The sequence below is a fragment of the Antennarius striatus genome, chromosome 6 (assembly GCF_040054535.1).
Source record: "Antennarius striatus isolate MH-2024 chromosome 6, ASM4005453v1, whole genome shotgun sequence".
Lineage (NCBI taxonomy): Eukaryota > Metazoa > Chordata > Actinopteri > Lophiiformes > Antennariidae > Antennarius > Antennarius striatus.
This window is the reverse complement of record NC_090781.1, coordinates 13,254,687-13,266,816: the sequence shown is the minus strand read 5'-3', so window position 1 is coordinate 13,266,816 and position 12,130 is coordinate 13,254,687. Positions and strand designations below refer to the sequence as shown.

General features: G+C 38.2%; 1 protein-coding gene across 1 annotated transcript in view; it reads left to right on the top strand.

Moving 5' to 3' along the window:
- tyw1 (tRNA-yW synthesizing protein 1 homolog (S. cerevisiae)) overlaps positions 1–12,130 on the top strand; it is a 48,045-nt gene that overhangs the window by 24,543 nt on the left and 11,372 nt on the right. The window contains exon 14 of the mRNA XM_068318222.1: positions 4,951–5,061. Within this exon, the coding sequence (XP_068174323.1) occupies positions 4,951–5,061 (111 nt within the window). The remainder of the gene's footprint in view (positions 1–4,950; positions 5,062–12,130) is intronic.

The following is a 12,130-nucleotide window of genomic DNA, read 5'->3' as shown; positions in this document are numbered from 1 at the left end:
ATTTTTATCCTGAAATTGTTCTTGAAAGTTTTCACTGTTACGAAACCATGGAAGCTCAGTTATGTTCATGTCTTTACCACTGATGGGATGGGATTGAGGATTTTTAGTGAAATACAGTGCGCCCTCGAGCATTAACTCTTGCGTCTTCACCTCACTGCTGATTTTTGGTAGGCAGTCATGTGATACCGTACATGCATTCTATTGGCTGACGGCATCCGGAAGTGCGCCCGGTTTCCGTGAGTCTTACGTGAGACACAAAAGTGCTTTAAGCAGTCGATAAAAGTGTGGCAAAAGGTAATACAGATAGAAGGTGGTTTAATATCAGTATGGGGAGGGTCCTAAACATTTAAATTACCGTAAATAATAAGAGAAATAGTTTGCCGCTAGATCGCAGAATTCGTTAATCGTGTGTGGTTCCTGTAACGCCTTAACCACAAAGAACCAGGGTGCACTGTACAGTATTAGTGACTTTTTAAAGGCTTTAATGACCAAAGAAGTCAGTCTCCAGTTTCTCTTATTAGCTATTATTAAAAAACATGATCATTATTGTTTTGCAGCTTTTTTACTACTTTTAACTTTTTAATTTTAATCTTTTATCTTTTAATTTCTCAGGTAAAAATTAAAAACATCGGACTTTATGTGAGAGATAATAGTCTTGATTGACAGACAAGGTATGCTACTCAGTACTATTCTATTAATTTAAGTGCATGTTCCCTCACTTCTAGTAAGAACAAAAGTAATTGGTGTCAAATATTACTGATACCAAGGATCTGGATCACCTTGTTATCATACTTTTTTTCCCAAGAGAACAGTTTTGATTTAATTCAAAAGTCAACTCTTATCCTTATGTCATCGAAAGAATTGAAAAGACAAATTAACACCCTTTGAACAGATTACTTTTTTTCAGATATCCCTTCAGAAATCCCAGATCTTGATGTCCCTATATCTACTTTGTCTTATGCAACAGCAGAAAATTGGAAATTAATGGGTGTGAGCAAGAACAGCTCATCATTCATTCCTTATCCTGAAACAGTTTGAGCTCATCAAAGTTGATACCCCACTGCCAGCACCATAAGAATAAAAACACTCACGTGTAATCCCACTATTAAATGTGTGATCTGTCTCCAATATGCACACTTACAGCTTAAAAATGTGCATCCGATAACCTTGTGTGTCTTCTTAGCATTGATGAACAGAGGGAAAATCCATTATCACAGCCTGCATCCTGCCATCACAACCCTTGTGTAAATCAATTTCCTCTTTAATGTGTTTCCTAAAAAGCCAAAGCGTGGAAAAAAAATTGTGCTGGGGTGCGTGATCAAAATGACCTTGAGAGAGATGTGAGTTGTTTGTAGGAAGCTCTATTACACACGTCTATAATGTCATTAATGGTCTGACTTCCTCTTGTTTAATGCTTTAATAAATTACAGACATATTTCATTACCACTCAGTCTGAGGTATTAGAGGCTGCAGAACCTGAGGCAAATAACTTCTGATGGATCACTGCATTCCTAAGTGTATCTAGATCCCCATTTCACCCCATACTAACAAGCAAATAACGGTGTGTGGACTCTCTGTCTGCTGGTAAATTATAAGTAAACATCTTAGAATTCAATAAGTCAATAGCCGTAGAGGAAATACTGTCATTATAAAGTCAAAATCAACTTTATTGTCAGATGTACTAAATGTGCAGGACATACAGCACAGATAAAATTACAGTCCTCTCAGACCCACAAGCAGTAAAAAAAACACGAAAGAACTGCTCTAATGGGAGAGAGAGGAGCCGCTGCATGTCCACGCGCCACCACCCCATCCTATCCCAAATAGATTTGTTGCGGTGAAACCCAACAGAATCCAACAGAACCCTCCAGAGCAAGCAGAGACAGTGGCACGGAAAGACTCCCTCAATGAGGAAGAAACTCCGGAAGAAACTCCGGGCAGGACCCAGACTCTGGAGGGCGGTTGTCCGCCTCGACCTAGTTTTAATAGATGAATGATGGTCGCTCAATGGGTTTGGTGCATATTTTATAAATCTAACCTTGCTTAAAAAATATTACATATTTACATACAGTACATATTTTATCTATATATCAGAAGGATTAGAGAAGTCAAACATCTGTTCTTACACGTCAGTGTGACACTATGGTTAGTTTTATCTTTCCTAAAATAAAGTCTCCCTGTCTCATTTCGTGCTTCTTGTCTCTATTTCATGGTGAGCTCCATCTCGACCCTTCTTGAGCGCTTATCCCTCTCTGTTCCCTGTTTGACAGCTCGCCTCCTCCCACCTGACCTCCCTGACAGTGTCCTTGAGGATTGATTGAGTTGTGTCTCAGTGCTGGATTTGGTATAGGTAGCTCACCTCTGTGCCTCCACTGGCCAATTATCCCCTTCCCTACTGGGCTGAAAGGGCGGAAGATTATAGATACCCTTCCAGGAAGTGAGGAAATGAGAGGAAAATACTGTCTCTTCTGGCATTTTCATTCACTCATGTCTTTGTTTCATCAAATTTTCATGCCCTCATTGTTCCCCTTCTTTCATCTCCTCTCATTGTCTTTCCTGGCCTCTCTTTCTCTCCATTACTTTTTCAATAATGGCCTGTCTTCTGCCATACAGCAACAATAGCCTGAATCCACATCGCTGAACTGTGTGCAGGATTTTTGCAGAGAAAGTTACTCAAGCATATTTGAAAGTTTTCTGTGTTCTGACCTCAATAAAAAAACAACCCAACAGCTTTTTTAAGTTAAACATTTATGATTACTCTCAATTCAGCAGCTGCATACAGCACAAGCAATACAAAAGAGTCCTATATGATGATTTTGAATTCTACTGACATTTGTAATGCATTGAGAAAATATCAATCAATCAAGTTTTATTTATATAGTGCTTAATCATGGCAGCAGACATTTCAAAGTGCTTTAACAGACAGAGAAACCCAACTGAACCCTCCAGAGCAAGCATAAGCGACAGTGGCAGGGAAAAACTCCCTCGATGAGGAAGAAACTCCGGGCAGGACCCAGACTCTTTTGGGCGGCCATCTGCCTTGACCGGTTGGGTGGAAAAGAAATCAAAGAAAGATAAGAACAGGGAAAGAGAAAGAGAGACAGAGAGAGTGGCAGATAGGTATTTTAAAATCTATCCTAGCTTTCACAGGAAGCCAGTGCAGAGAAGCCAACACAGGAGAAATATGGTCTCGGGTACTGGTCCTGGTCAGGACACGGACAGCAGTATTCTGAATTAGTTGAAGAGTCTTCAGCAACTTTTTGGGGCAGCCTGAAAAAAGTGCGTTACAGTAATCTAGTCTGGAAGTGATGAAAGCATGGATTACGGTAATTTCTCTGCATCATTCCGTTTTAAAATATGCCTGATTTTAGCAATGTTTCGAAGATGGAAAAAGGCTGTTCTAGAAACCTGCTTGATGCGTGTGTTAAATGAGAGATCTTGATCAAAGATGACACCTAGGTTCCTCGCAGTGGTTTTGGCCTCAAATGTGATGCCATCCAAGGCTTTTATATCACTTGGCACTACATCCCTAACAATGACCTCTGTTTTATCAGAATTGAGATGCAAAAAGTTATTGGTTATCCAATCTTTGATCTCTTTGATACGCGCCTGTACTTTGCACAGCTGATTGACTTCATCAGGTTTAATCGAGAGATATAATTGCGTATCATTGGCATAACAATGGAAGTTGATGGAGTGTTTCCTGATCAAATTACCCAGAGGAAGCATGTATAAGATAAACAGTATTGGACCAAGAACCGAGCCTTGAGGAACTCCATAGCTAACTGTAGTTGACTGGGAGGAGTCGTTATTAACGTTAACAAACTGGGAACGGTCAGTTAAATAGGACTTAGACCACTTCAGTGCTGATCCTTTAATACCAATTGTTTTGTCCAGTCGTGCCAGAAGAATATTGTCGTCAATTGTGTCAAACGCCGCACTAAGGTCCAAGAGAACCAGTATAGAAACAAGTCCTCTGTCTGAAGCAGTTAGAAGGTCATTGCTAACCTTGACAAGTGCTGTTTCCGTACTATGATGTTCCCTAAAACCTGACTGGAAATTCTCGAGGAAACTGTTGGATTTAAGGAAATCACATTACCAATTAGCGACTATTTTCTCCAAGATCTTAGGTAAAAACGGGAGAGTTGAGATGGGTCGATAATTATTTAGAACAGTAGGGTCCAGGTTAGGTTTTTTGAGAAGTGGCTTGATTACAAAATACAGCCTTTTAGAGCAGTTTTGAGCTATGGAGACAACATTTCCATTGCTCTCAATTACAAAACTTTAATTATGTGTGGTTCAGATCACTTTTTTTTGTGCAACCCATGGAGTCCTCCCACCCCACTCTTTCAATATGTCTGTCAAGTTCTTCTGTTATGCAGATGCAAAGCTTTTAATAGCTGGTGAACGTGCAGTAAACAAAGAAATGGAAATTAAATAGATTTTACATGTTTGATAGTATTTTGTGCAGTAACTTTAATCTCCTGGTTTGCCCGATAGAATATTGACACATGCAGTTTTACAGTAAGCAGGCTGTTGTAGAGCAGTAGAAAACATTGAAACTCTGCCTTATCTCCTCTCATAGTTTAGACAGAAATAAGGTGCTTGCTGACTAAGCTGACTAGAATAAGTGCAGCAATATCAGTTCGAATTTGAAATATATATTACAGTTTTTCAAATAAATTTTGAATATATAATATAAATTATAATTAGTATCGATTGTCAAAAACAAAATTTCTGCCTTAGAATCTATCTGGCTAGGTGTTGGACATTACCTGCACCAGGTCCATGTGAATAACTTGATTGATAAATCACTGAAATCTTATTTAATGTGGTTCTTTATTAAGGGGAATATGGAAATGCATCGAGTTACCTATGACCACAAAAATGTCATGTTTATGCTGTCACATATGGACTGTTTTAATCTCCTAACCTTGTCTGTCAATCCAGAGACAGAGGACAGTGTACAGACTGACGCTGGTCAAGGCTTGGAATGTGGAGGAGATGCAGGCGTATTCAGAGCTTATTGCTTTGGGCCAACCGGACTTCGTTGAGGTCAAGGTAGGACTCAGTGGCTTCAACTCCAAAGTATCATTACTTGTGTTTTCCCTTTCAGTTCTCAGTTATTGGTCTATAATTATTATGGCACAGTTATCTTTTGTTTTTTATGGCTTCCCCTTTTTTCATATTTTTTCTTGGTCTGAGATTTGTATCTGAAGTAAATCCTCTTAATAGAAAATGCTGTCACAATTATGCTTAATTAAGATATTCCCTAAAAGTGAACTTTCTGTATCCTTGGAAACCATGCTGGTTTTACAGCAATAGCACCATGTTTGCAACCACAGATGCATCACATAGGGTTCTGTTAGACCCCAATTTATCAATGATGATATAAAGGCAGAAATGTGAAGAAACCTAATCCAGCAGCTAAAACTCTACAAGTATATTCAAATTACAATTTAACAGGAAGTATCTGTGTTGAAGCAGTTCTACAGGCTTACTAAATATATTTTCAAATGAGGACCTTACTATCAGTGGGTAGAAGGTTGAACTTTCTTCAAGTTCTTTTTTCTAATTCTTGTTTCATCTTAGAAGAAAAGGGCACGATGAAATATTGTTTCTCTCACTTACACCTGTTAAGTTTTATACTGTATGCATTGATTATTTATGGGCTTCAAGGTCTAAACTCATATTTGTCTAACTTCATGAATTATTTGCCAGTAAATAAAACATTTAGTCAAGAAGCATGATTCCGTTTCTGGCTGCCTTTGATCGTGGGAGACGCAGTTGTCCTTTAAGCTAGTTTAATATTTTAAACCTCCTGGTTGTTTTTACCCCAATGCTATTTCAAACTGTGGTATTATTGCTAAATAAACTAAAGACTTTAAACAATCTAACTGCATCTCTTCTCTCGCTCTGAAGCCTGAATATACAGTATACGTTCTACTTACATTAACACTCTGTTTAGGGTGCTGCTTTTTTTTATATTGTTTTATTTCCTTCTATTGTCAGTTCCTGTTCCCCTTGAGCATAAAACACTGTACTGCTCTTTGTTTACTATTGTATTCTGCCTCCTTTCTCTTAATTTTTTATCTGATGTAGTTCATCCCATTCCTTTTGAACTGTCCAAAGACTATACTTTTTTTTTTTTTTCTAACACTAATTTTTTCCAAAAAAAGTTTCTAATAAGAAGAATTAATTTATCCTTCCTAAACTGTCAGAAACAAAAGACAGCTCTGACTGTTAATTCAATTGTGTTCTGTTTTCATGTGACTACCGGGGTACAAACTCATGGTTTTTATAAGGAGACGTGCTGAATTTGTCTGCTCTCCATCTACCTATATGCACGTGCCCACACACACGCACGCACGCACACACACACACACACACACACACACACACACACACACACACACCATGAAGCCAAGAGAACAAGTAAAAGGTGTCCCACAGGGAAAGTTACCATTACCATTGATGAAACAGTTGTTCCCACGTTGGGGGAATACGCCCCCTCACCCTGTCATAGTTCAGCACACATCTCATTCCTGCTCTGCCTGCTAACGGCGTACCACCAGCGGCCCATTGCACAGGGATCCCACTGATCCCAGAAATAAGAGCTAATCCGTTATATCCTTTTTTTTTTCTGTGGGCATTCACTTGTGTTCTGAATCATTTTATTCAGCTGCCTTCTGTGTAGTTACACAGAAGTACAACTGGGAACGGCCCGTGACAAATTTACCCATCAGCCGACAGGAGATTTGGAGAACAATTTGGGTTTAATCTCCATGCTGAAGAACATTGGCAGTAATGATGTCCGAGCCTCAAACAGCCTGTTGGTCGAACTGTTTCACTTCAGCATAATCTGAAGGCAGCATTACCCAACATTACTGTAAACTGCTGTCACAGTTCACTCTGATAGAAGTGAAAGGCAATGATTTTTAATTTTTTTTACATCCATCAACTTTTCTGAACAGTCCTATGTTTAAATATATACTACAATGCTTCAGTGGGAAAAAAAAACCCATTGAGGGATTAATAAAGTTCTTTTATTGTTTAGAAGTGGTGATTAGTTGGTGTATTTGACATATAGACATGCAATTAATATGTAATAAAAATTCATGCAGAGATAAAACTCCTGAGTTTTTGATGAATCCCAAACCATGAAGATTGGTTTGGCAGCATGTTTTTGTCCTGAGAATAAAAATGCATCCTTCCTTTGGGTGATTTCATGCTGAAAGTCACCAGTAAGTGACAAAGTACATGGTTACCTGAAGTGTTTGAGATTGCAGTCATGCCTTTTACCCAAAAGTTGTCTTTATGAGAAGGAAATAGTATTAGTCATGCTTTATTCACAGAATAAACCCTGGGCACCTCACAACAATGACAGTGTTTGAAGCATTTAAAATCATTGACAGTCTGGTTTTAAATATTAAATTATTTGCTTCTTGAGAAATAATCTTTCAAGAGAGAATTGCTCATCTAAAAGGTTTTTTTTTTCTTACTCCCATGCAGTCACAGACAAATGCATCAATTTGTTGGTGACATTTCTTAGACTGACAGTTACATTCATGTTCACATTAACATAACCTTTGCGAAAACACCTCTGAACTTGAAGCCTGGTCAGAGAAAAAAAAAACAAGTTGTCAAGTCAGAATGATGAGCTGAGGGAACCAGTACTCTAATGAGATCTTGCTGCAGTTGAAGCTGTGGTTCAGAAACCAAACACAACTTTATGAAGGGCCTCTGTTTGTATAGGGAGTGATTTTCACATTGCCCCTATTGAAGTGCTCTGGGTAATACCGCTGGCCAGGCAGTATTTTAACATTATTAAACTAACAAGCTGATTCTTCTTCCATCAATCATCACCCTTGCTCCTCCTTTAAATAAGTACACCCTGTATTTGATTTGTATTTTGCCCCTTCCACCCATTGTCCACACAGTGGAAAGTCTTTGCATCTTTTCATGACCCATATAAAAAATTGCAATGGCTTTCCAATGAGCCTTAACAACTGTTGTTTTGTCAGGAATCGTGTCCATTGATAATTTTGAAAATTTTAAACATTTCCACAAACTCCAGCTACTGTGTTAGCCATTCTGCTATGTGCTATCTTTGCTAACACAATACTTCAATGAAAAGGAGAGACAAGCACGCTATAATATATTTGTGGACACATCTTGATGTTTTTGTGACTTTGCCTTTGATGATTCTTGTTGGACATCATTTTGTCGGTCTAACGTGCTGTTTCAACCTGTCTCTACATTGTTCTCTTTTAAATAGCTGCTTCTCAAAATCTTTCATACTCACTGCAATTTTTTTCTCAAAGGCTTTGCAAATGTGTTTTACTATTTCCCAGTGTTTGACAGTACTGTATGTCTTTTTATTAATTTGATTAAGTTCTTAACATTTTGTAGTTTATTCTTCTAGCATTCCCGAAAATGAGGGTGGTAGTGCTTTTGAAAATTTGAGGTTAAAGTATAGAATTATGAGGTTCACTGAGGGTTACATAATTGTTTATTTTTGTTTTCTGGATCCATTTATTCTTCAGTGGTCTTAATCTCTCTTTTAGTACCATTTTTTAGCAACGCCACAACAGCAGACAAAAATGACCTTCTTCATTTCTTTCAGGTCTTTCTCCTTCTTTGTGCTGCGGGTATAAAAGAATGTAGTCTGCTGATCGTGCATATAATCCTTATGAAATCTCATAAACGTAGGAGCTATTTGTTTATATTGCACAAATAAAATGGCTTGGCTGACGGATACACAATAACAATGTGCTCTGTGAAATCAAGCTATCGGATTTGTCACAGCTCTGATATCCTTTGAGCAATTACACCATTTTAAAGAACAGATTTTTTTTCTTTGGTATTTTACAGTAAAACGATTGTGTAAAGAAGAATGTATGTGGTTTACTTTCATCATGTATGACATTTAAAGATATGTCAGTGAATTAGTGACGTGGCACATGGCCAAATCAATAGGTACTAGTATCCTTGTTAGGTGGTTTTGCTTGTTATCTCTTTTTGTGGATGTATTTTTCTCATTTGCAGGTTTCTTGTTTTGTGTGCAAACCATCAAAACAAATTGCATCTAGGGGGATGAATTTAGTTGGATGAATTGGAATAAAATCTGTATCTACAAGCATACAAACGGTACAAGTCATATATAGCACATAGGATCACAGACGTCTGATTCATACATACACAGCGGATAGCGGGCTGCATCCTTGTTATCGCTGAAGTACATTTGATTGACTGTCACCAGGGTGTTTTTTCCTTTTCAAAGAATGACCCGGTTCTGGTATCTCATGTTTATTCTCTGCACGCTCCATTCATCTCCTGTTACTTCCCTTTATGCATTTTTACCTTCTGTTCATCGTCCAGTCCATTTTTACATACATGCTGTGTTTTATTGCTGCTGAAGTAGTCAACGACTAGTTTCATGATTGGGTTTATGATGTGCTCTTAATTGGTGCAAAACATACTGAATCAAAGCTGTCCTATGAGTCTGGGCTGGCTCTTCTAATAGAGATGTCTCATAGGAGTGTGAGCAGATCTAGTACTACGTGACATTTCTCAGTAGCAGAGAAAAGACAGCACTAATAACAAAGCTCATAGTATTGAATTGGAGAGACAATTTGAAATACTTTGTGTGGTAAGTGGATACAGGCTTCTCTAGAGCGGGGATGTTAGTGTAATATCATAAACACTTCAATGAACTTTAATCTCACCTTTTAAAGTGAGATGCATGCTAGATCTAAACATTCACTGACATTGTTCTTACTGTGGCGAGGATCAAGGTTGGCATTAATGTGAATATACACAATAAAACCTTTAATGGAACATACCCACCTCTGTGGTCAGTTAGTAGATACAGCTAAAGTTCTGCTATTAAATGTCAGTCTTGAATAAGGGCCTGGTTTCTGCAATGCAAGAATTGACTATTGTTTTTACATCACTGTGAAGTGAACTTTTTCTCATATCCTGATATTTCATTAACATTCAAAATGTAATTGGAAGTTCAGAAACGGCATGTGTTGAAGCTTTACTCCCAGATAACATAAATTTGTTTGTAGTGGAAGACTGAAACTTCATTTTTATCTGGCAGTTTGTCCAATACTCAGGTCTGCGATGATGTAGTCTCATTTTTATGTTTTGTATTCAGTGGCTTTTAGCACTGACCTTCAAGACTGGGAAACCTGTAATAGATTCATCCGCTATTGTAAAAACTCAGTTATCTAAACGTGCAGGAGTCGGCTCATCATGGTGAATTCTATTTCCTTTTGGGCTTTTTCCTTAAATTATCACCCCTGCCTTTTTTCTCACTGATCTCCCCTTTTTTCCCATCCTACCCTTCAGCATTATGCTGTATCACACTTCGCTGGATAGATGAGCCCTTGTGGCTGCTTTGACTTATGTAAGGTTAGCTATTCACCTCAGCTTTATGAGCCAATCATCCGTCCATCCAAGGAAGAATTAGTGACAATATAACTGAAGAGGTTGTCTTTATATCAAAAGCTCTCAAATTAACCCTTCCAACTGAATGACCAGGCAGCATCCAACATGTGGAATGGCTTGAATAGCATCTGTGACTATATATTTTTGTACCATGCACACAATAGTTTCAAATGACCTGCCACCAAATATATATGAGTGGTATTTCAAAACCACCTCTAACAATATGGAATGTATGAACATTTGGAAAAGTATAATATTTTGAAAAAAGAGAGAACAAACAACCTTTCTCCAGACTGACTAAATGTTCTCTGTATAGTCATGTGTTTGGCCATCCATATAATACTGTAGACTGAGAGGGCAGGGGAAATAATACAACATCACATGACCTGCATTTATGTAATAGGCACAGTTGTTTATCCTGATTAATTATTTAAATCTCCTGACAAGGTGACAGAATGCAAACTCATTTCATATTCAGTGTTTCCCTATAAACACAAAAGGTCACAACCAAAGATAAAATACGAACAGTAAAATTGTTTGGAGCAGCTGTTCTCCTGATTAAACCTGGGGGGTAGAGCCACTCTGAATGACGCAAGTCTTCAAATCAAGTAAAATTATCTGTGTAGTATGAACACAGGGACTATTGATGAGAAAATTGGTATTTTGTCAAAAGTAATGTGTGTGCAGGCTGTGGACCAGTCTGCAGGTGTGTCCTGTCTGAAGCAATACGCACTTTCATTAGCAGGAAAATACAACACCATTGCTTAGCTCAGGTTTTTGTTAATTAATGGTGCAAACATTGCTTCTACGCATCACTTTATTTTAAGTTAAACGCTCTTTTTATCACTCAAGTCTGCTTAAATTACTGAACATTTTCTTCTGGCCCTACACAGACACCCTGCAGAGGACAAATGCTGAGGTTAGAAATTAATCATTACAGCAGAAAACAAAGTTTAATCTAGAGTCCACACTTGTGGAATGAGATTGTAGAATCTAAGATGAGCATATTATGAAGAGACAAATCAGTCTTAACATGTTCAGTCTAAGCACAAGTCAAAGAAAAGTGAGTCCCCATGTAGCCAAAGCTCAGATAATGGTTCATTATCAGCCGTTTCACCCAAATCCCTCAGATAATGGTTCATGATCTGAGGGTCTCGGACAGTCTCCACAAAGGAGATTTTGAGACAGACTTGGTGCAACACCAGGGGACTCAAACTAAAGCGTTAATTCTACTCTCAGGGTCAGAGGTATTACAAAGTAAATGATGCATTTGATTGGCAGTGCAGTGGCGCAGTGGGTAGTGTTGTTGCCTCACAGCAAGAAGCTTCAAGTTTGAATCGTTTCTGTGCGGGTTCCGTATGTTCTGTCTGGGTTCGCCGGCTTTGTCTCACCTCCAAAAACAACTCCAGCACACCTGTAACGCGCATAGACAATTACGGTTTTCTCGTCTTCAAGAAGATGGATGGATGGATGTGGATGGATGGATGAAGCATTTAATGTCTGCATTATAACCTTTTTTATCTGATTATTCATTGAAAGAAAGATCTATGTGATTGCATTTTTTATACAGGGCGATGAGAATCAGTAGCAGTAACAGTGCGGCTCTGAGACACAAAGTAACGCTAAACATGATTAGATTAATCAAACGGTGGGTCTTTAATGAAAATTTCACACA